The sequence below is a fragment of the Peromyscus maniculatus genome, chromosome 5 (assembly GCF_049852395.1).
Source record: "Peromyscus maniculatus bairdii isolate BWxNUB_F1_BW_parent chromosome 5, HU_Pman_BW_mat_3.1, whole genome shotgun sequence".
Lineage (NCBI taxonomy): Eukaryota > Metazoa > Chordata > Mammalia > Rodentia > Cricetidae > Peromyscus > Peromyscus maniculatus.
In genome coordinates, this window is record NC_134856.1 from 103,205,189 (window position 1) to 103,228,418 (window position 23,230).

Genomic DNA, 23,230 nt, shown 5'->3' on the forward strand with positions numbered 1-23,230 from the left:
GCGCCTGGCGTTTCAAAGGGCAGGATGGAGAATGGAGGCTCGGTTTGGCAAGACCAGTTAGGACCTCGAATTTCTTGTCTCATGGTGAAGATCTGAACAGAGTCCTCTAAAGTGATGCTCTGGGTGCAGAAACCCCTGTTGCTCATACACAAGGGCAACACTGAGCCAGTCCCAAAGGAAAGCAGGAAATGTCCCGTCAGAGGTGACGGTGCACAGAACTGCAGAATTATTCTGTGATAAGACAATGGACACTATGAGACCTCGACTTATCACAGGATTCTCCATAGGGCAGAAACAAGCAAGTTTTAGGTTCTACTCAATGCCGTCCATGCACTGGCTGTTTTACTTATACCAGTGGGTAAACATCTTTATGGCTTAAACGGTTAAAAAACAAAACAAAAACAAAGTATAACTCCTTGCTGGCGTGTATCCCTGGAAGACATAGGGCATTCGGCCCAAGGCGGACACTGAAGCGGATTGTTGGGAGTAAGAACTTAATAGAATTACTAACGCCATGCGCGGACCGACCGCAGCACGTGGACACTCCGAATTTCAGGACCTGGCGCCGCAGGGAGCCGGCCGGGAGGGGGCGGGGTGTTCTGAGAACGAGGCTCACGTGGCAGAATCCGGGTCCTTTCTTAGGGGGTCTCTCTGGAACCCGCGGGGAGGCTGACTCCTCGGCAGGGGGAACGGGAGGGAGGTGTGTCGCCGCCACGGAGCCCTTGGACCCAGCTCGTCTGGCCGGCTCACTCGGGGAAGTGAGGAGGTTGGGCACTGAGGGCGCCTGTTAAGAAGTTAGGGACCCAAGGGCGCGCTCTCGGTGGAGTGGCACCCCAGTAGCCGGAGCGATCGGGAGAAAGGGGAGGACTCCCCGGGAGGTACCAAGGGGCTGATCATCGTCAGCGCTCTAGTCTGGATTCCGACCATCCCCATTTCCACACGAGAAGAAAGATGAGGCTCGGAACGGTAAACCAACTTACTCCGGGGTGCAAGAAGGAGAACTGGGCTTCTCCAAGTTGCTGATAAGGCAGCCTTGTTCTAGCGATTGCAAACCCCGGGGCTGGGTGTGTTTCAGAGGGCTTCACGCGCAGGGAGGGGCTGAGCTGGGCTCTCCTCCGCCCGGCTTCCCAGCACGTCTACAAAGCCATCTTACTTTTAAAGGAGCCGAGGCCTGGGCCCTAAGAGGAAACCGACAAAAAGACTCGGGGTCCACAGACGCCTGGAGCGTCCGGACCCCGCGGCCAGGCGCACGGTGCGCACACCGCACCGGGCGGCCACCGCCGACACGCGCGCACGGGCGGAGGGCACCCGCCTCCTCGCCGGCAGGGGACTTGGGCGCGCGAAGCCAGGCCCCGCCCCCGGTCCACCTCTTCCGCTCGGCCCTGAGGAGTCTGCGCGGCCTCGGGATCCGTTCCGACGCGGCCACGTTGCCCTGTGAGCCAGCCCGCGGCGCCCGGCTCCCGGCACCCCTCGGCTCGGCCTCCTGCCGGGCTCGGGGGCCCAAGCCTTCCCGCGCTGTCGGCGGCGGGGTGCGGCTGCGCGGGGATTGGCCTGGCCGCCCGAGAGCCCCGCGCGCGTCCGGGCTCCCGGCCTCCGAGGCCCCGCCCCGCTCCGGAGCGGAGCCGCCGAACGAGCGCGCCGGGCTCCGCCAGAGCTCGGCTCCGTGCTCATGCCCTGCGGCCCAGTGGGCCCGCGCCATGGCCTCTGGGAGCGTGGCCGAGTGCCTGCAGCAGGAGACCACCTGCCCCGTGTGTCTTCAGTACTTCGCGGAGCCCATGATGCTCGACTGTGGCCACAACATCTGTTGCGCCTGCCTGGCCCGCTGCTGGGGGGCCGCGGAGACCAACGTGTCGTGCCCGCAGTGCCGGGAGACCTTCCCGCAGCGCCACATGCGGCCCAACCGGCACCTGGCCAACGTGACCCAGCTGGTGAAGCAGCTGCGCACCGAGCGGCCGTCGGGGCCCGGCGGCGAGATGGGCGTGTGCGAGAAGCACCGCGAGCCCCTGAAGCTGTACTGCGAGCAGGACCAGATGCCCATCTGCGTGGTGTGCGACCGCTCGCGGGAGCACCGTGGCCACAGCGTGCTGCCGCTCGAGGAGGCGGTGGAGGGCTTTAAGGTAGGGCCGGGCCGGCGGACAAAGGGGGGCGAGCCGGGGGCTTTGCTGGCCTGCCGCCGAGAAAATGGCGAGCCGGACGTGGGGCCCAGCGCCGTCATTTCCTCCCTGTCGGCCGCCGAGCCTCCGCGCTCAAGACTCGGCAGGGAGAACCTGTAGCTGGCCAGGCCAGAGGCGTCCCCACCCCCATCGCTCCCCCCACCTCCACCCCAGCTCCCCCCCACCCCCCGTTAACTGCCTCCACGCGTGTGGGGCAGGGACGGCGCGAGGGGACGCTCCCTTGACAAAGGAGGTGCACTTGGAGCCGCGTCCCCCTGCGAGAGGCCTTGGAGACCTCGAACCCGAGCTGGCCCCGGGAGAGCAAACCGAGCGGCCGCTGCGGGCCCGGCCGAATTCACAACCAAGCAGTGCCTGTCCCTTAATCTGTGTCCCCGGCACTTCCCTGTCACCTGTTTTAGGAGCTAGTGGAAATGAAAACAGCTCTTTACTGCTGGAGTGGATCTTTTAGGCACTCTGAGACTCGGGAGAGAACGGTCATGATGAGGAGTGAGTGAACTCACACGACCTGAAGAGGCCTTTGTGGACTGTTGAATAAACACTGGCAGGGCTCCACAGAAATGCAAAAATGTTACTTATAAAGGAGCTCTACAGTGATAGTGAATCTATTTTGAGGACTGCAGGAATACACACACAGAGTTGTATTTGTTTAAATGTGAGTTCATCCAAATGTCAGTGCTGTTTACAGAGCTGACACCTGTATCATTTCACTCGCCGGTGATAAGATGTAGTTTGGGAAAGTGATGTTTACCGATTCTGTGCATGAGGAAAATAAATCATTTTCTCTGTAGCCCTCCCAGGAAGAGGTACACCTTAGCTTTTGAGCCTTCTTAGCCAGATGCCTCATAACTTATGCAGAACCCATCTAGGAACTGGTAGGTGGCTCAGAGTTTAAATAACAAATCGCTAAAGCAGAGCTGTGTTTTGACCCCTGTGCTTTGGGCTCTTCCCAGGAGTGGCGTTGTGGTCTGAGGACAGTCCAGCCGGGCCTTGGCATCTGTGGTTTGGGTTCCTGTGTGATGAGCAGAGTAACTATTCTGATGCTGAGATCTGTGTAATCTTGACCTGCCCAACTGTTTGCTTTCTTTAGGAACAAATCCAGAATCGGCTGGACCATCTGAGAAGAGTGAAAGACTTGAAGAAGAGACGGCGGGCACAGGGGGAGCAGGCGAGAGCTGAGCTCTTGGTAAGGGTCCATCCAGATCTCCATCCTGCAGAGGCATTGCATCTGGATAGTAACCTTCTGAACCGCTGTCTCTGATACTCCTTGAGAAATCTCAGTCGGGGTACGGTGAAAACCAAATAGCCTGTCCCTTTGGTGTCTGTCATCCCACCACTTAGCTCTGCCACACACAGCTGAATGAGACCTTGGCACCCCTTGCTTGAAAGTAGGTTGAAGAAACTTCTCGGTGACCCCGAGTGGACTGAACTTACACGTACAGCAGTGTCAGCTCTGGGAAGTTTGTCCAGAGAGGTACATAGAATCTTGGGTTTGCTCCTTGGCTCTGACACTAGTCAGTTTAGATGAAGAGGTGGTGCAGCCTCTCTTGGCCTTAATTTCTTTGTCTGTGAAATCGAGGGTTCAGATGAAACCTGTGGTTCTCCAGCAGGCTGGTGCTGCCCTTTGTGCCTTTGAAATGGTAAATGGTCTGTTTGGGGCCGAGTCGAAGGCTGAGTGGGAAGGTGGAACAAGGTTGATAAGTATTTTTGCAGCAAGAAACAGACCTGTGCCAGGCAAATTGTTCCTGCCAGGGCGTCAGTCACAACCCCTTTTGGGAACACTGATCTTCAAGGTTTCTTTTAGCTTTAATTTTGTACATCTAAGACTATATTGTATGCTTTATGCCTTTGAAAGTCTTATTCAGCTGAGAAGAGAGATGAGCTTATGAAAAGGGTCTATAACACAAGGTGTGTATGTATCGTGTGCACGTAATGTGCACAAGCGTGTGCTACAAAGATGCCTAGTAAGTGCCTAAGAAGGTTGGTTAGAGGTGTGGTGAGGTGGGGTGTCGTCTTGGAGCAGCTGAGTTCAGATCAGGTTTGGCAAACTTTCTAAAAGGGGCCAGTAGTAGTTTTAGCTTTGTGGGTTTACACAAGCCGAATCACAACTAAATAGCTCAGTTATTGTTCCTCAGAAGCAGCCATGTCCAATACATGGATGAGTGGGTGTGGCTGGATTCAAGGAAATGTTTCTTGACTGTTCTAGAGCCATTTGGTGACCATTTATTTATTCAGAAGTAATTTCACTCTGTAGCCCAGGAATGTCTTGAATTCTGAATATCCCTTGCTTAGTCTTCTGGGATTACAGGTATGCACTGCCACACTTATAATTCCTTAGTTAGAAGAAGTCTTGGTTTTTTTGTGATGAGGTCTTACATAGCTCAGGTTGACCTTGAATTCATTATATAGCTAAAGCTGACCTTAAAGCCCCTGTCTTCCCATCTCTGCCTTCCAATCGCTGGGAATACAGGCATGCACCAGCACACCTGACTCCGGCTTCCCAGCAGTGGGGGAGTGGGTGGAGAAGGAAAGACAGACAAACTGGAACAGACACATTGTGTGGAGAACAGAAAGGAGGACACCTTCCTCAATGCCAAACCCGCAAGCATCCCAAAAAGTCATAGGGCATGGATCACGTAAAGGGACCAAGTAAACAAGGCTAGGGATGTGTACTTGATCGTTAGAGATCACCTCCACAGGACACACCTCACCTTGCCACTTCTCTGGCTGTTTCATGACTCTGGCAGGCAGGGTATGATCTGACCTTGTCCCTTGGTGCTCACGGGCTCCAAGTATGTAGAACCATGTGTCTTCTCTCCCCACATGGTTACCTGTGCCTTTTGCTCAGCCTAGAAAGCCTATCTAGTTTGTGCTTCCACGGCATTCTTCAAGATCCTGTGTGGACATGGATTGGGGAAGACAGTTCTTCTTTATCCACCATGATGGTGTCTCATGAACCTGACTCTCACTTGACCGAGTCCCTTAAGGTCAGGGACTCTTTCTTAATTGCCATTGGAGTAATTCAGTTCATGTCATTGTGTGTCTGGTGTATAAAGACTGGAGAGAGGGAGGGAGAATGAGAATCTGTTTTAGTATGAAGAGTTGTAGCAGTGAGCCTTTGCTGTTGACTGCCTTTGTTTGTTGTGTGCAGAGCCTGACCCAGATGGAGAGGGAGAAAATCGTTTGGGAGTTCGAACAGCTCTATCACTCCTTGAAGGAACATGAGTATCGCCTCTTAGCTCGCCTCGAGGAGCTAGACTTGGCCATCTACAACAGCATCAATGGCGCCATCACTCAGTTCTCCTGCAACATCTCTCACCTCAGTGGCCTGATTGCCCAGCTGGAAGAGAAGCAGCAGCAGCCCACCCGGGAACTCCTACAGGTAACCAGGAGAGCCCTGCAGGGCAGCTTGCTGGACGCAGCCGGACAGGGCAGCTTCACTGTTGTCAGAAGTTCACGGTTCCCTTTGTCCTTTTGGACTGCCTGAGTGCCGGGCACTTCGGAAGGAAAGCCTGTTGTGACTGACACACTTAGTTCTTCAGTTGCACTGTGTCATGGAAAGGGAAAAGAAAACCCTAGTCTCTGGGCCTGTCCTGCACTACGTGGTCTGATCGCGGGCCAGGCCCTTGACACTGTCAGGGCTTCACTGATCTCATTTGCTCAGGCTGGATTATAATAAAGCCTTTACTTTAATATGTGCATGAATGTTAGCACAGCCCGAAGACATCGGGTAGCGAGCAGGTACGTTAGCCTGAACGTGGCTGTAACTTGCCTGTGTTAGTGTAGCTGAGGAAGGCCAGTGTACTCACAGGGCAAGACCACAGTAGATGATCTGCTGCCTGCCCTCCTGTCTTACCTTCCATTGCCACGGGCACTGTGGTGGGCACTGGAATTAAGTGGTAGGAAAATAAGCTTTCCTTAGTTATGTTTTACTTTGAAGTTCAGACAATAAGTAAATGGTTGTCACATCTGTTAATAAATGCCATTTGAACAGGTTATAGGTTAGTACAATAGTACATAGGTTAGTGAGCAAATTATGGCCTGCCATTTTTTTCTGTTGGTGCTTGGAACCAATTAGGTTTTCATATTTTAAAGATGTTTGGGAACTAGGTGAGAATGTTTTTCATCATAGGTGAAACTGTATGACATGGAGGTTAGATGTCTATAAGTTTTATTAGACATAGCCATGCTCGTTCATATATATAACATTCACTGCTTTTCCATTGCATCAGTAGTACTGAGTACTTGTGTAGATAGTGAAACCTAAACTGTTTACCGTCTAACTCTTCAAGAACAAGTTTTCTCACCGGTAGCACAGTAAGGGCAGACAGCTTAAGCCTTGATGAATGTCGCTGTTTTTCTGTTGGAGAGAGAAGGGGGAGTTTGCAAGGGAGACTGCTGACCCGTGAGGCAGATGACCAGGATGGTGGGAGTAGATGACAGTCTTGATGCAGGTGACGCCCAGCAGGGTCAGAGCTTTTTAAGTGACTGGTGACTCCAGGTAGAATTGTCACAGTAATAATTTTGAGCAGTGACCATGTTAGAGTTGAAAAGTGACCAGGTGAGGTGAATAGAAACTGTCATAGGTGGAACTATTTGAAGGATGATGATGGAGCAGATTCCTAGAGACAAGGAGGCTTCTGTGCTTTATCTGGAGGGACTACTTGAAGAAACTAAACCTTTTAAAAGTGGGAGGAGGATGTCTGTGGTACAGATCAGGTGAGAGAGCACGTGGACACAATCCAAAATGATGGGACATCAGAAGTGTATGCTACTAAGAGGGTTGTGGGGATAGAATAGCACGTTTGCTGTTCAGGAGGTCCTCTGTTGTGTGAGAAGAGACTGCTGCAATGTATGGGAAAGCCTCTGCTCTCTGAGGCAGGGTGGGATTGTGTGGTCAGTGACAACTTGTTGATGACTGATGATAGGTGGGTGTGGCCATATGGTGGTGGAAGTCAGAGGACAACTGTGTGGAATCAGCCCTCCCCTCCCACCTTTATGTGGGTTCTGGGGCTTGAACTCAAGTCATCAGGCTTGCAAGGTGCTCTTACCCACTGGCCCCCAGTGACAATTTATTTACTGGACTGTTCCGCCCTTTGTGGGTGATGTTGGCTGCCTTGGGTCTTCACTGCTACCATGTAAGTCCTGAGAAACAGAATTGGGCCTGTTTGGGTTGGAGTTTTTTTTGCATGGAAAATAACATTTCACCATTTCAAAATGTTGTTTCTGTAGCACAAACATAGCATTTTAAAATAATGAATTCAAATATCAGCTTACTATTTAAATCCAGAACACTTTTATCACCACCCCCCAAAGAAGCCCCATTTCATTTAGCAGTCCCTTTCATTCCTTTCTACCTCTAGTCCTTGTATCTGGGTTTTTTACATTTTGGGTGTTCAGTAAAATCATACAATATGTGGACTTTTCAATTCTAACTTCTTTTACTCAGCATAATTTTTTCAATATTCATTCTCATGGAATGAATTAATACCTTATTTCTTTTTATAGCTTAATATTCCATTGTGAATATAGCCTACTCTGCCTCCTGAGTGCCTGAGTGCTGGGATTAAAGACTTGTGTACCCAGCTGCTTCTTTTTTTAAGGCTATATATATATGTGTGTGTGTATGTATGTATGTATGTATACATATATGTATGTGTATATAGATATATACATATATATAGTATGTTCTTTGGTATTTTGCCTGCATGTATGTTTGTGTACTAGATTCCCCTGGAACTAGAGTTACAGACAGGTGTAAGGTGTCATGTGGATGCTGGGAATTGAACTCAGGACCTCTGGAAGAGCAGCCAATGCTTTTAACCACTGAGCTATCTCTCCAGCCACTTGTCCTACTCAGACAAGGTTTCACAATGTATCCCCGACTCGCCTCAAACTCACAGAGATCTGAAATTATAGGTTGCACCCACATCCAGCATGTTTTGGGGGAATTATAATGGGGTTTTGTTTTAGTTTGTTTTTTTGAGACAGTTTTGCTATGTTGCCTAAGCTGGCCTCAAACTCATATATTCCTGCTTTAACCTCCAAGATGCTACGATTTCATGCCAACACAGCTACCCTCAGCATGTGAGAATAGTTTTTACTATATGGATCATGAAATTGAAGGTGGATGATGGGAGTGTGCATGGATCCAATAAGGAGGAGAAGTCTGATGAATCTCCAAGGCTGTTTAGAGTTATGTCTTTGGAAAAGCAGACTGTCCAGAGGTCAGGGAAAAAAGGCACCCTCGACCTCTGTTCACTTTTTGGTTTTATGAGCTGAAGATCTCGTATAACCCAGGTTGGCCTTGCACTTACCTTCTACCTCATTTCCCAAGTGCTACAGTTGCAAACTGTTGCATGCTGTTTCAAAACTTTATTGGAAGTTTTAACCAGTTGAATTAGATAAGAGACAACATAGTCATAAAAGGGGGCGGGGCCTGGTGCGGTGGTTCATACCTGTCTCCCTACACTGAGTCAGAAGGATTGCTGTGAGTTCAAGGCCAAGCTAGGCTACAGAGTGACCCTGTCACTTGGCAAGTAGAGGTAGGAGGATCAGGAGTTTGAGCCTTCTTGGGCCACATGAGACCCTATCTGAGGAAGAAAAAAAGTTGAAAGAACATTCTATAGGAAAATGGGCAAAAGTCACCAAGAGATAAGCTGCCTACCAAAACTACCCTAAGGTTTCCCTTATCAGTTAGAAGAGCAAGTGTTTGGGATGTTGTTAGATCTGCTGGTGGGAGTTCAAAGTTGTCAGACCCAAGTATGAAAATACATACCAAGATGATTACAACATTGTGTGTAAGTCCTGGAAATAGTCTAACTTCCAAACCTAAAAGATTGACTCAGTCAGCTAAACACATGCCCAGCAGAATACTCTGCAACTTTTAAAAAGAAGAAAGAAAGGTAACTGAGAGGCCTGAAGCGGAAGTGCATACCTAGGCAAAGGTAGGAGAATCAATGCAATATTGAGACCAGCCTGGTCTGTACAAACGGTTTCAGGTCAGCCAGGGCTAGCTACATAGTAAGGTCCTGTCTCAAGAGGGTTGAGAACAGGGATAGTAACTGTAAACTCATGTGGATGAAAAAATCAAAATGTAAACTAACTATGGGGCTGGGGAGATAGCTCGGTGGTTAATAATGTTTCCTGCCCTTTTAGGAGACCTGAGTTCAATTCCTAGCGTTCATATCAGGTGGCTCACAGCTGCCTGTAATTCCAGCCCCAGGGGGTCCAGTGATCCCCTGGATTCTGGGTTCTTTGTGCAGACAGTGCACACATACAATAAAAATAAAATCTTAAAGTCATAAGAGAGTATGATACTTTGTGGTAAGAAAAAGAGATCGGAGATTACATGCATGAGCTAGTTTTGCAAAAGAAACAAAATCATGGGAAATGGGCAAATAAGATAGGAGGGGTCAGGAGGAGTGGCAAGGACTCCAGAATAAATTGTTAGGGTTTTTTTGAACCAAAATAGAAACAGCAATGAGTTACAGCCCATTGAATAAAATAATAATCTATAATATCTGTTCTTAGGAAGCAGGGGTAGGTGGATCCTCAAGTTTGAGACTAGTCAAGGCTACATGATGAGATGCTGTCTTTAAAAAAGGGATGGGATGGGGCTGAAGAGATGGCTCAGCAGTTAAGAGTACTGGCTGCTCTTCTGAAGACTCAGGTTTGATTCCCAGCACCCACATGGTAGCTCATAGCCAGCTATAAATCTGAGATCACATGCCATCATCTGGCCTCTGCCGGCATCAGACACACATGTGGTACACAGACATACATGTAGGCAAAACTAGCATACACAAAAAAATAGTAAAATTTAAAAAAACTTTAAAGTGTTGGAGATGGCTCAGAGGTTAAGAGCATTGACTGCTCTTCCAGAGGTCCTGAGTTCAATTCCCAGCAACCACATGCTGGCTTGCAACCATCTATAATGAGATCTGGTACCCTCTTCTGGCATGTAGGCATACATACAGGCAGAACACTATACATAATAATAAATCCTAAAAGCAAAAACAAGACAAAAAACTTTAAAAAGTAGAAAAATCCATAATAAGGGAGAGATTCTTCAGGCACTGTGTGTAAGTCATATGGAAGAGATTTTTAAAGTTAATGAAATACTTTTTGCAACTATCAAGTAAAAAATTGACTGTAGTGTCTGTAAGAGGGCTGACCCATAGCTGGGTTTTCAGTGACCCTGTGGAGAAAACTCAAGTTGTGCGTAGCATCTCATGGTTTTCCTTCTTTTCTCTTGCAGGACATTGGAGAGACACTGAGCAGGTACACTTTTCTGTCCTTGTGTTGTAAACCAAGACTATGGGCCAGCATTTGTGAATCCGAATTAGAGACTAGCACCTGAGAAGTAGATGCTTACTAAGTGCTGTCTGTCACTGAGGAGTCTTACTGTTCAGAGGACTAGAGAACCTTATAAGCTCCTCAGTAGAACTTTAGAACTTGGCAGAGCCCAATGAAGTATACCTTTAATCACTGTACTTTAAAAGCAGAGGTAGGCGGATCTTTGTGAGTTTGAGGTCAGCCTGATCAACATAGTGAGTTCCAGGACAGCCAGAGCTAAGTAGTGAGACCCTGTCTCAAAAAAAAAAAATCCACTTTGGAACTTTTGACAAATTGATGTTGGAGTGAGAGAGTTCACTTGTGGGGGTGCTGTAGTTTAGATGTAAGGACAGTTCCAGAGCTTGAAAAGAGTACAAGAGCAGATTGTGACTCTTGTTTCCTGCAAATTTCAGAGTTTTTTCCATCTTATCTCATTCTTTAATATAATGGGGGAAATAAGGCCTCAAGAAGATATGACTGGCTTGGAGGGTCACATGGATTCTGGTGTAGCCATTTCTCTACTGTGCTGTCAGATGGAGAGAGAGAGAGAGTGGAGCTTGGTGCTAGGACCTGTTTGCCATCAGCAAGACGAGGACTTGATTGCCAGTGCTAGAAATGGAGGAGAGCGAGGAGAGAGACCAGACCAGAAGAAAGGGAGAATTTGAAGCAGGCAAGAAGACGAGGCAGCTGCAGGACAGATGTTTAGGCTTTGGAAAGTGTTTAATATGGGGTACCTACAGGATGAGACTGACTTTGACAAAGCTGAATTTGGAAATTGATTAAGCTCCTTCAAAGGAAAATGCAGTTTGATGGGTTGGCTGGGAGATGCATGCAAATAACTGTAGTCCTCAGAGCTGCTGAGATGAAGAGGAATTGGAAGTTGTAACAATCCCACTTGGGTGGCCAAGAAAGTAAGGCTGTGTCTGCTGGATTATTTGGGTTTGGTTTGGTTTGGTTTGGTGTTATTTTGAGATAAGGTCTTCTATAGTAGGCTAGTTGTGAATTCCGGTCCTCCTGCTCCAGCTTCTTACATTGAAATGACAGGCATGAGCTACAATGCCAGTTTTGTGTTTTGTTTTGTATGGGGGGTTTTGTTTTGTTTTTCCCTTTTCTGCAGTACTGGGTATTGAACCCAGGGCCTTTGACATGCCAGAAATGCGCTCTACTATTAGTCCACATGCCCTACTCTTTTATTTTCTGGTTTTTGATGCAGAACTGGGATGGCAAGCCATCAACCTTGCATGAAAGTTGCTATCAGACCCTAGAAATTTGTAAAGAGTAGGTTTGGGGACCATAGAAATATAGTTCAGCAGCTAAGAGCTCTTGCTACTCTTCCAGAGACTAAAGTTTGTTTCCCAGCACCCAACTATAAGTTGCCTGTGATTCCAGATCCAAGGGATCCCCTTTCTACTGTCCACGGGCACTTGAAGATGTGGCATGCATATATACACACACACACACACACACACACACACACACACACACACACACACACACAAATAAAATTAACTTTTTTTTTTTTTTTTGAGACAGGGTTTCTCTGTTGTAGCCCTGGCTGTTCTAGAACTCACTCTGTTGACCAGGCTGGCCGTGAACTCAGAGATCTGCCTGCCTCTGCCTCACCAGTGCTGGGATTAAAGGTGTGTGTCACCACTGCGCAGCCTGTAAATCTTTTTTTAAAAGAACATACGGATCTGGAGAGATGGCTCAGTGGTTAAGATCCCTGGCTGCTCTTCTAAAGGTCTTGAGTTCAATTCCCAGCACCCACATTATGGTTGTGCGCCATCCATCTATAGTTAGAACCGATGCTCTCTTCTGACATAAAGGTGTACGTGCAGAAAGAGCATTCATATACATAAATAAATAAATAAATGTTTTAAAAAAGTAGATTTGGCTCTATGAGTTTCATTGACATAAGGTTTAAGCATAATAAAAATTTTATAAGAAGTTTGTAGATAGCTACATATAGCTCTGTAGTTGGTGTGGTGGTGCCAGTGGTCTTCAGAGGCTGATTTCTTCCCATTTTACCCTGCCTGAAGTGTGGTCCTCATTTAGACCAAGAGAACTGCGAGAATGCCAATGAGGTCTATGCCGATTTAAAGAAAAAGTATTCATTTTTTGGTGTGTGTATATGTGTGTGTGTTACATGTATGGTTTCACATGTATGATAGATGAGTACACACCACAACACATATAGAGATCAGAGGATAACTCGTGGGTCAGGAATTTGTTCTCTTTCTACAGTGTGGGTTTAGGGAATGCCCTAGCACTGCAGATTCCTTTACCTGATGAGCTGTCTTCCCTGACCCTTTAAGCAGATTTTTGAAAATTCCGTTAGATGCTTTTTAATCTCTCATTACAACTCAGTTGTAAGGTCACAGGTGAAAGATTGACCCACCATGAGCTACAATGTGTGAAAGATGGGAGAAGGCAAGTCTTTGCTTTACAGTCCCTTTTTTCAGAGGTTAGGAAATTGAGTCTGATCCCTTACACAGAACCTCTCTGTCTAAAGATGGCCTTCTCTCTCTGTTTGGGAACCTGAAGATTCTAGACAATTGCCCACAAGGGCTTTTGTCATAACACTTTGCTTTCTGGCCAGGTTAGCCTCATAATTCATTTCAATATTGAAGACTTGCTCTTTTGTCTGCTTCATTTTGGAAGGTTTGTGTTTTTTGGTTTTTGTTGTTTTTGTTTTGTCTTTTGATTTTCCAAGACAGGGTTTTCCTATGTAGCCCTGGCTGTCCTGGAACTCTGCTGTGTAGACCAGGCTGACCTCGAACTCAGAGGTCCGCCCACCTCTGCTTCCCAATTGTTGGGATTAAAGGCGTGTGCTGATGCCGCCGCCGCCACCACCACCACCACCACCACCACCACCACCACCACCACCACCTGGTTGTTTGGGAAGTTTTAAGACAAGATCTCACTTTGTAGCCCTAGACAACTTGAAGCAAGCAGTGATCCTCGCGTTCCTGCCTCCTGAGGACTGGAATTGCAGGGAGGAGCCACTGCACCCCCTGAAGACTTAGTATTCGCAAAGCCATGAGCTAGTGCTCTGGGGGAGATGAAAATGAGCAAGATTATCTCACTATCTCTAAAGGTGATTTAGAGGAAAATTGTGAAAGCTTGCAGTAGCTGGTTCTAAAAACTGCCCACTAGTGTTGGACAGAGTAGCCAGGCCCTGACAATTTGAGGGAAAAGAATCACATATGGTTTGTTGTTGTTTTATTTTAGAGCTGAAAGAATCAGGATCCCTGAGCCCTGGATCACACCTCCAGATTTACAAGAAAAAATCCATATTTTTGCTCAAAAATGTCTGTTCTTGACAGAAAGTCTGAAGCAGTTCACAGGTAATATGAGGAGAGGAAGTGGGTTTGTATTCTGATATCTGTATGTTATCACCTGATGATGCATTTTCTAACCAGACAGAGTAATACAAACTGAATCTCTTCTCTTTTGTCCTTAGAAAAAATGCAGTCAGATATGGAGAAAATCCAAGGTAAATTTTCTATTGACTGGGCTCTTGATGTTTGAAGTTTCTTGGGAAGAAGCTGAGTATATTGAGAGTTCAGGAGGGTCAGCAAGATGGCTCAGTAAATGCACTCACTGTGCAAGCCTGTTGACCTGAGTTTGAAACTTGGAACCTACGTAACAGTGTAAGAAGAGAGCAGACGCCACATACACCACATGATTTATGACGACACACACACACACACACACACACACACACACACACACACACACAGTCATCAGCATCTGCTTCCCTACTTTACATTATTGATGGTTTCGTTTGAGTTTTTTTGAGACAGTCTTAATATGTAGCCCAGTCTAGCCTCTTCCTCACCAGTCTGCTGCCTCAGCCTCTGGGGTTACACATGTGCCATACCTGCACTCCACAAGTACATTTAGTTCAGTGGCTAGTTCAGAAGTGGCTTTCCTCAATCTGATTCTTGTTTATTTCTCTTCCTCTTCCTTTGCCACTTCAAAGACTCTTGTGTGAAATCCCTGGCCAACTAGAAATCCCACATAAATTAATGATGACAGTGGGTGTCATTTGAGCCACTCAGCCTCTGCAGCAGACGGTTTGTACAAATTGAGTTGTAAATATATATATGTTATGCATATTTTGCCTTTGCAGAGTCAGGTGGCTCTCTGGAAGGTGGAATTCTTGATCGTGACTCAGTCTGATACTATGTTCTACCAAGTTCACACATGTTATCTGTATAGCCAGGGTTTCCAAGCCCTCTAGTCCTAAAAATTCTTCCATGAGCAAAGCATAATAGTCATGCCTGTAAACCTAATACCTGGACAGCTAATCAGGGATGACTGTCATGAGTTTGAAGCCAGCCTGGGCCATATAGTGAGCTTCAGGTCAGCCTGGGTTACGTAGTAAGACTGTCTTTTTTTTTTCTTTTTTAAAAAAAAAGAGCCGGGCAGTGGTAGTGCATGCCTTTAATCCCTGCACTTGGGAGGCAGATGGATCTCTGAGTTCGAGACCAGCTTGGTCCACAGTGCAAGTTCTAGTTGAAGGCCAGCCTCGTCTACAAATCAAGTTCTAGGACAGCCAGAGCTGTTATACAGAGAACCCTGTCTTAAAAAACAGAAAAATAGAGAAAAGGAAAAAAATTCATGGGTAGATAGCAGATATGGATTCATAACTGTGAACAAAGAAATCAATGCCCAATTGACACAAGGATTCTGAAATACTAGTAGATTCCACTGCTCAATGATTTTAGGTTCACTTAACGTGTTTCACACAGGTTCAGTAACGTCTTTTCTTTCTTGTTCTTTCAGAATTGAGAGAGGCTCAATTATATTCAGGTACGTGCTAGAAGACAAACAATGTTGGAGAAAGGAATAAAAGCTTTCTGAACCTAACCACTATTACAAGTGGTTTGAGACTGCCTGAGTTTGGATCCTTTAGTTGCATATGTACAAAAAGCATATAACCAGAAGCCTCTGGTTGTTTCCATGTGTTTTCTAAAAGTGACATCTTTGTCACTTTAAATAATTGTGGCATTCTAGAAACGTGGTTCTCCAGAAACAGAAAGATCCCACTGTAGTCTGAACCTTCCCAACTAGTATCTGGGGCAATGTGCTGTTTGCCATAAAAAGAAATGATTGAATCAGCTCTTATTTTTCGTGCTGGTTAGTCTGGGGGTCTTAGCCTTTCAGCAGTGTGCTCTGGGCAAAAATCTGACAACCCCTAGACATCCGTCTTTAACTTATGATTCAGAGACTGAGTTAGTCTGATTCCAGGAAACCCAAATCTGAGGTGTATTTACTTCTAACCTTTAATTACTAGGTCTTCCTTAATTGGGACAAAGGCTGTTATCAATGTTTGTTTATGTATTTATGCATTTTAAGTATTTAGAATACATGTATATATGTGTACCACATGCATGTCTGCTGCTCACAGAAGCTAAAAAAGGTGTCAGACCCCTTGAACTAGAGTCACAGATGATTGTGAGCCACCATGTAGGTGCTGGGAACAAAACCCAGGTCTTATGCAAAGGCAGCAACTGCTCTCAACTGCTGAGCCATTGCTTCTGCCATTGATATTTGTTTCTTTGAATACTGGCTGAGTATGTCACGTGTTAGCACAGGCTAATATGTAAAACACTTTAGAGAGCGTTATTCTGCCCTTGGAATTTACAGTCTGGTTGGAGATAAGAGGTAAACCCATGACACAAGAAAGACAAGTTGGTGCTGGACATATAGCTCATTGGCAGGTTGTGAACCTGTGTGTGTATAAGGGCCTTTGTTAAATTCATAGCACCAAAAAGAGGGGATGAGAGTAGATAGGTCACTTTTGCAGACAGATTGTTGAACCAAGGGTCACCTCGCCTGTAACCTATCATGAATTTTTTAAATGTTTGTTTATTCTTTGAGAATTTCATTCAGTATATTTTGATCATGGAATCCAATTTGTGTTGGCTGAACATGGAGCCTGACCTGGAATGTAGTTGATAGACCCAGTATCATCCTGTTGAAGAAAATTGATTTTCCCTCTCCAAGCACTATCAATTTCGAATAGCTTCTTTGCTAGGGGTGGTACTTCGTGCCCACTTTCCCATCTCCATCCTGGAATTTTGTCTGGCTTGAGCTTGTGCAGGCCTTTATACATGCTGTCACATCATATGTGTGTTTATATGTGCATCTGCCCTGTTCTGTTGGAAGACAGTTTCCTTGAAGTCATCTACCACTTTGGCTCTTAAAGTCTTTCCACCCCTTCTTCTGCATAGACTCCTGAGCCTTGAGAGGAAGAATGTTATACAGACATACCATTTAGGACTGAATATTCCAAAGTCTACACTGACCATTTGTGGATCTCTGTTAATTACTATCTATTGCAAAAAGAAGCTTCTCTGATAAGGGTTAAGCAGTGCACTTATCTATGCATATAGCAGTGTGTTATTAGTAGTCACTTTATTGCACTGTTCATTTAGAAGAATAACTGTCCCTTGGACCTGTGACCTATCTAGCCTTGGGTTCTTAACCTCAGTGACAGCGTCACGTATGGGTTCCATCTTATGAAGCAGACCTAAAATGCAGTCATAAGATGGATGGTTATTCCCGTAACATTTTTGCCACTACTCACCAGTGGGCATGTCTTGCAGGCAGATCATTATTACAGTTCCCAGGGTTCTGAGTTGGGTGAGATGAATGATTACTTTTCTCCTCCAGTAGCATGTATAGCACCTTTAAATGCCAGCAGGTAGGGGTGAAGCTTCCACTTGAGCACCAACTCAATTTCTCCATGTTCTGTGATATAAGTATGTAGTGTCTTCAGCAACAGGGACTTACCATCAAATTGTTGAGGATAGCCAATAACAATGGCCTGTAATGAGAGGGGAGGGGCAGTTGAGACACCATTGAGCAACAACTAAAGAAAAGATTGACTCATTCATAGTCCCGGTAGGGGTTTTTAGTAGTTTATTGTGTTTAGTTGAGATATTGTCCCCAGAATCTCATTATATGGTAACTTATCTATGCATAACATTTAAATTCATTTTGTCTGTATATATTTTAGGAAGCTTATTCAGTATTAGGTTTCCATGAAGCTTTTTCAAAAAGACTTTAGTATTATCTCTCTTCATATAACCCTTTGTACCCTGCCCTCCCATCACCTGTGCCATTTAATTCTCCTAATTTCCCCTTTATCTTTTTGGTTTTTGTTTTATTTTTTGTTTTTCAGAACAGGGTTTCTCTGTGTAGACCTGGCTGGCCTTGAACTCAGATACACTTGCCTCTGCCTCCCAGGTGTTGAGGTTAAAGGTGTGCACCACCACTGCCCGGCTTAAAAAAAATTATTTTTGATGCTATTGTAATGGGATCATTTCCCTAATTTCTTTCTAAGTATGTTTGTTATTTGTATATACAAAGACTACTTATTTTTGTGTGTTAATTTTATATCCTGCTACATTGTTGATGTGTTTATCAGCTGTAGAAGTTTCCTGATGGACTCTTCAGGGTCTTTTATGCATAAAACATTGTCATCTTCAATTATCAGAGCATGGTGGCACACACCTTTAATCCCAGCACTTGGGAGGCGGAGCCAAGCGGGTCTCTGTGAGTTCGAGGCCAGCCTGGTCTACAGAGTGAGTTCCAAGATAGGCTCCAAAGCTACACAGAGAAACCCTGTCTCGAAAAGCCATTTAAAAAAAATTATGTCATCTTCAAATAAGGATATGATGAATCTTCCTTTCTGTTTGTATCCCCTTGATCTCCTTCGGTGGTTCTAGTCCTCTAGCTAAGACTTCAGTACTGTACTGAATAGGTATGGAGAAAGGGGATGTCTGTCCTGGCAAAGTAAATGTTTTCCTCCATTGGTGCTGGTCTCTGGTTAATCACAGCTGATTCTTCAGCTCCAGATGACCGGACACCACTCATTCTTAACACAAAAATACCACACAGACGACCACAGTAGAGTCTTGGCTTCCTCCAGCAACTTCACAACCAGGCTTCCATCATTTGCATTTCTCTGGACACTCTTGCCTTCCAGGTTCAAACAGAACAGCCCACTGGGCTGTGCATACTCAAGTTCAAAGGCAATCACAGTCCTCCCAAAAACACATGGTCAGGTCTGTATAGCAGTTTCCCCCTTCTGGTACTGTAGATGAATTTCTAAACAATCTTATTAAATAAGAAACCCAGAGCCAAATACAGGGGTGAAAGCCGTAGAGATCAGAGAAATAATGATAGCCACCAACTAACGTTAGCTCACCATGCCTCCTTAGCTTCTCAAGAGAACCAGCTTCTTCCTGTCTAACCTGTGCCTTTATTGCCTTGCTGTTCTGTCTTCTCATTGGCTCTTAGCCTCTCTGTACAGACCTCTAGGTCTCCTCTATGGTTGATACTGGGATTAAAGGCGGGTGTCACCACCCTTGGCTGTGTCCTTGAATGCACAGAGACTCTGCCTGCCATGTGATCGTATTAAGGGCATGTGCTACCACCACCTGACTTTTGTTTATGGCTGGCTATCTATGTCCTCTGATTTCCAGGCAAACTTTATTTATTAACATACAAATAAAATATCACCACATTTCCCCTTTTTTTCTAATAAAAATAAAAACTGATTAAAAAAAAGTTATAAGAAAAACTATATACAATAAGCACAATGACTATATACAACATCTACAAGCAATAAATACATCAACAATGTCTAGTCCATTTGCATTGGACAAACTCAGAGAAAATATTTCATTATCTGTCCTAAATTGGTAAGTCCAAAATGTATCTGAATCACTTTCTATCCTAACTTATATTACTAACAGAGAACTATCTTATAATGTCTTTCAAATTTATACACTTTACACTTCTTAGTGAGTTGAGTTTCTTTTTTGAAATTCTTAACAAGGAAAACTATAACTATAAATATCTATTCTTCAACTCCCTCAGAGATCCAAGAAGGAAATAATATTACCTAGCACAACAGGAAGTGCAAACAAAATGTGAATTGGTAGAAATAGCCAGCTGCCTGGACAGTCCCCCAAGGCTTTTTCACAACATTCGGCATCCTCTTTAGCCTATAGGCTTAGCGTATCTACAGACTCATTTGTGAAGTAGGATATACACAAGGCCTATAGCTCGACCTCACAGTCAGTGCGAGTAGTCCATGTACCAGATAAACCTGAATTTTACCAATGTCCTATCATGATTCAGGATTTTAAATTTTGGAAATTGTTAGTGTTTCTGTCTTTGTTAGAGCTTCTGTTGTTCAGAGGAGACAACTATGGCCACAAATAACCTGGGGGGGGAAAGGGTTTATTTCTTCTTGCACTTTCGGGTAGCAGTCCATCATTGAGGGACAGTCAGGGCAGAAACTGATGCCGAGGCCATGAGGAAAGCTGCCTACTGACTACCCATGGCTTGTTGAGTCTGCTTGCTTGCTTGCTTCCTCTGTGTCTCTCTCCTCCCTTTTTTTTTTTTCCTTTTCCAGAGCTGAGGACTAAACTCAGAGCCTTGTGCTTGCTAGGCAAACACTCTACCACTGAGCTAAGTCTGCTTTCTTAAACACCCCACATCCACCTACCCAGGGATGACATGAATTCTCCACAATGTTAGATTAAAAGCCAAAGAGCAATGGAGTAATCTGCTTTAAGACAAACCAGGCAACCAGGTGAGGTGGCGCACACCTTTAATCCTAGCACTTAGTGGCAGAGGCTGTTGAATCTCTGAGTTCCAGGTCAGCCTGGTCTACAGAGTGAGTTCCAGGACAGTGGGACTTATGTAGAGAGACCTCGTCTTTATTAAAACAAAAAATTAGGCAGAGGCCAGATGTGGTAGTGTATGCCTATAACCCCAGCAGTTGGGAAGCTGAGGCAGGGCAATCAGGAGCTTACAGTCATGTTTTGCTATGTAGTTTGTTTGAGGCTAAGGTATCTGATCTGCACAGATTGTCTCAGAAAAGGAAAGGAGAAAACATGAATAGGGTGTGGGTGTGCAAGACAGAATCTGAGAAGAAATGAAAGAATGATTTGAAAGATGGCAAAGTGGGCAGAATCTCAGTTCTTTATCCAGAATTCTGAACTCCAGAATATCTGTCAACCAAAATTTCATTGGTTGTTTTTCAGTAAATTTATTAAAATAGCAATTCCTGGTGTTGGAGGGATGACTCGGAGGTTAAGACACAGGCTGCTCTTCCAGAGGTCCTGAGTTCAATTCCCAGCAACTACATGATGGCTCATAACCATCTATAATGGGATCTGATGCTCTCTTCTGGTGTGCAGGCATAAAAGCAGACAGAAGACTGTGTACATATGAATAAATAAATCTTTTAAAAAAATAGCAACTCCTGAATTTATGTGACCAAGAACCTCTATATGTTGTAATATGACTATGCATGTTTCCAAGCATGTCTGTTAAGGTTGATTGTACACTGCAATGCTAGACTTCGCTGTGTATATTGGTAATATTCAGCTTCATCTTAAGCTGTTGGCCACCAGAATTTTCAAATTCAGTAATTAGACATGGATAAAGAAGCCTCAGCTGTAGTCTGATGGAAATTCAGTCTTAGATGTGAGAGAAGGATGGGAGTAAAATTGTATTGCTTTCATTGTTATCCGCACAGAGGGGGACCAGCTAATCTAATGACACAGTTTTAGGTTTTGATACCAGATTGCTGTATAGCTCTATGTGACCTAGGCTGGTCTAAAACTCAGGAAGATACTCCTGCCTCAGTCTCCTGAGTGTGCCACCATGCCTGGTTCCAAAAGTAATTTTTGAAATATACAGTTGTATGATGTGTTTGATCATAAAATGAATACAACCACTAGTGGACATCTCTTGCTGTGTTCTAGGGGAGTAGGCAAAATGCCAGGTGGTCTTGAGTGGGCTCTTCTGGCTTTCAGCTGACCCTCCCCTCTTTGTTTCTACAGTTGATGTGACCCTGGACCCAGACACAGCTTACCCCAGCCTGATCCTTTCTGATAATCTTCGCCAAGTACGGTACAGTTACCTCCAACAGGACCTGCCAGACAACCCTGAGCGGTTCAATCTGTTTCCCTGTGTCTTGGGCTCTCCGTGTTTCATCGCCGGGAGACATTACTGGGAGGTAGAGGTGGGAGATAAAGCCAAGTGGACCATAGGTGTCTGTGAAGACTCGGTGTGCAGAAAAGGTGGAGTGACCTCAGCCCCCCAGAATGGATTCTGGGCAGTGTCATTGTGGTATGGGAAAGAATACTGGGCTCTTACCTCCCCGATGACTGCCCTCCCCCTTCGGACCCCTCTCCAGCGGGTAGGGATTTTCTTGGACTATGATGCTGGTGAGGTCTCCTTCTACAATGTGACAGAGAGATGTCATACCTTTACTTTCTCTCATGCTACCTTCTGCGGGCCAGTCCGGCCCTACTTCAGCCTAAGCTACTCGGGAGGGAAGAGCGCAGCTCCTTTGATCATCTGCCCTATGAGTGGGATTGATGGGTTTTCTGGTCATGTTGGGAATCACGGCCATTCCATGGAGACCTCCCCTTGAGGAAGTGAACGTAGACCACAAGTGCTGTTGGCTGTAATGCTACCCCAGGCACAAGGGATCTTGTTGTCTTGTCAATTCCTGTCCATCACAGTTGGGTGTCCTTACCATTTTCCATGCCCTTACCGTGAGAGACAAGATGTTCATGGTCTCTACTATACTTTTCCTTCCCCTGAAGATTGTGAGATGTAATGAGAAGTATTGCTATTTCCCAGAAATAAAAACCAGATTCTTCCTCCTGTGTTTCACTTTTTTTGTTGTTTTGTTTTGTTTTTGTTTTTTATTTTACACATGACTGAAGTAGATAAAGAATATGGATGGGATTTGGAGAACCACTTTCGAGGTTCCTGCCCTTACTTTTCTCAATGATGGACTGTGATGTAAAAGTGTAATCCAAATAACCCCTTTTCTCCCAAGGTGCTTTTGATCAGTGTTTATCTTAGCAACAGAGAAACTAAGACAGAAATTGGTACCAGGTTTGTGAGCTGTTGCTGTGATAGACCTGGCCTTGTTTTGGGAAGGACTATGGAAGTGTTTGGAACTTTTGTGAAGCTTCAGAGGGAAGCAAAAACTATTGGGATCATTTGTGTAATGTTTTTGAATTAAGAATGTGTGATTTCTGGACAGCTGGGGCTTAAGAATTGGCTGTGAATAAACAAGAGACCAGCACCACTGAAGTGAAACCTTTGCTTTATTGGGACGGTTGATGCTGGTTAGCTGGGGCTGAAGATCAGCTGATTAACAAAAGGCCAGCGCTGTTGAGGTGAAATCTTCTGGGAAGTATTTCCTCAAGGTCAGCACACAGAAACTGGGCCAGAAGAGGCTAATTCTGCATCTCAAGTTAATAGCAAAACTCGGTAATGTGTAAGCATCTCCCATGTGGTTCTTGGTTTGGCTGCATGAACAACAAGATTAAAGGGATCATGGAGAGAAGCTGAGGTTTGGTTTCCTGAAGTGGGATCGTAGTCCCTGAAGAGAGCCCAAGAGAAGCTATTGGTGAAGGTATGGCCAGTTGCAGTGGAGACCCCGGCATATTGGAGATGGCGGGACTATACGATGGCCACCAAGTACGGCAGCAGATGTGGAGTGAAGCTCGCGTGGGCCTGTCAGATGGGTTTGTGCTGCATATGGCAGAGCTGGAGAGGTGAGGCTATGCGAGTCCTTTGGAGCCAGGAGATCATGAGTCCCACATGTGGGACATTCAGTTATTTAACTATTTGAGTTGGTTTTACTTGATTTGTTTGTGACTGTG

The 23,230-nt window shown here is 45.5% G+C and overlaps 1 protein-coding gene across 3 annotated transcripts; it reads left to right on the forward strand.

The window, feature by feature from the left end:
- Positions 1-969: 969 nt before the first annotated feature.
- On the forward strand, positions 970-22,214 carry Trim27 (tripartite motif containing 27). 3 transcript variants are annotated; one of them, XM_006988892.4, is made up of 8 exons: positions 970-2,117; positions 3,262-3,357; positions 5,323-5,553; positions 10,432-10,454; positions 13,740-13,855; positions 13,972-14,004; positions 15,300-15,326; positions 21,386-22,214. In XM_006988892.4, exons 1-8 carry the CDS (start codon positions 1,698-1,700, stop codon positions 21,979-21,981), a joined length of 1,542 nt encoding a protein of 513 aa, XP_006988954.1. In that variant the 5' UTR covers positions 970-1,697; the 3' UTR covers positions 21,982-22,214. The 3 variants fall into 3 exon arrangements, with proteins under 3 accessions (XP_006988954.1, XP_076429093.1, XP_076429094.1); XM_076572978.1 differs by lacking the exon at positions 970-2,117 and adding an exon at positions 2,120-2,826; XM_076572979.1 differs by lacking the exon at positions 970-2,117 and adding an exon at positions 2,376-2,660.
- Positions 22,215-23,230: the final 1,016 nt, after the last annotated feature.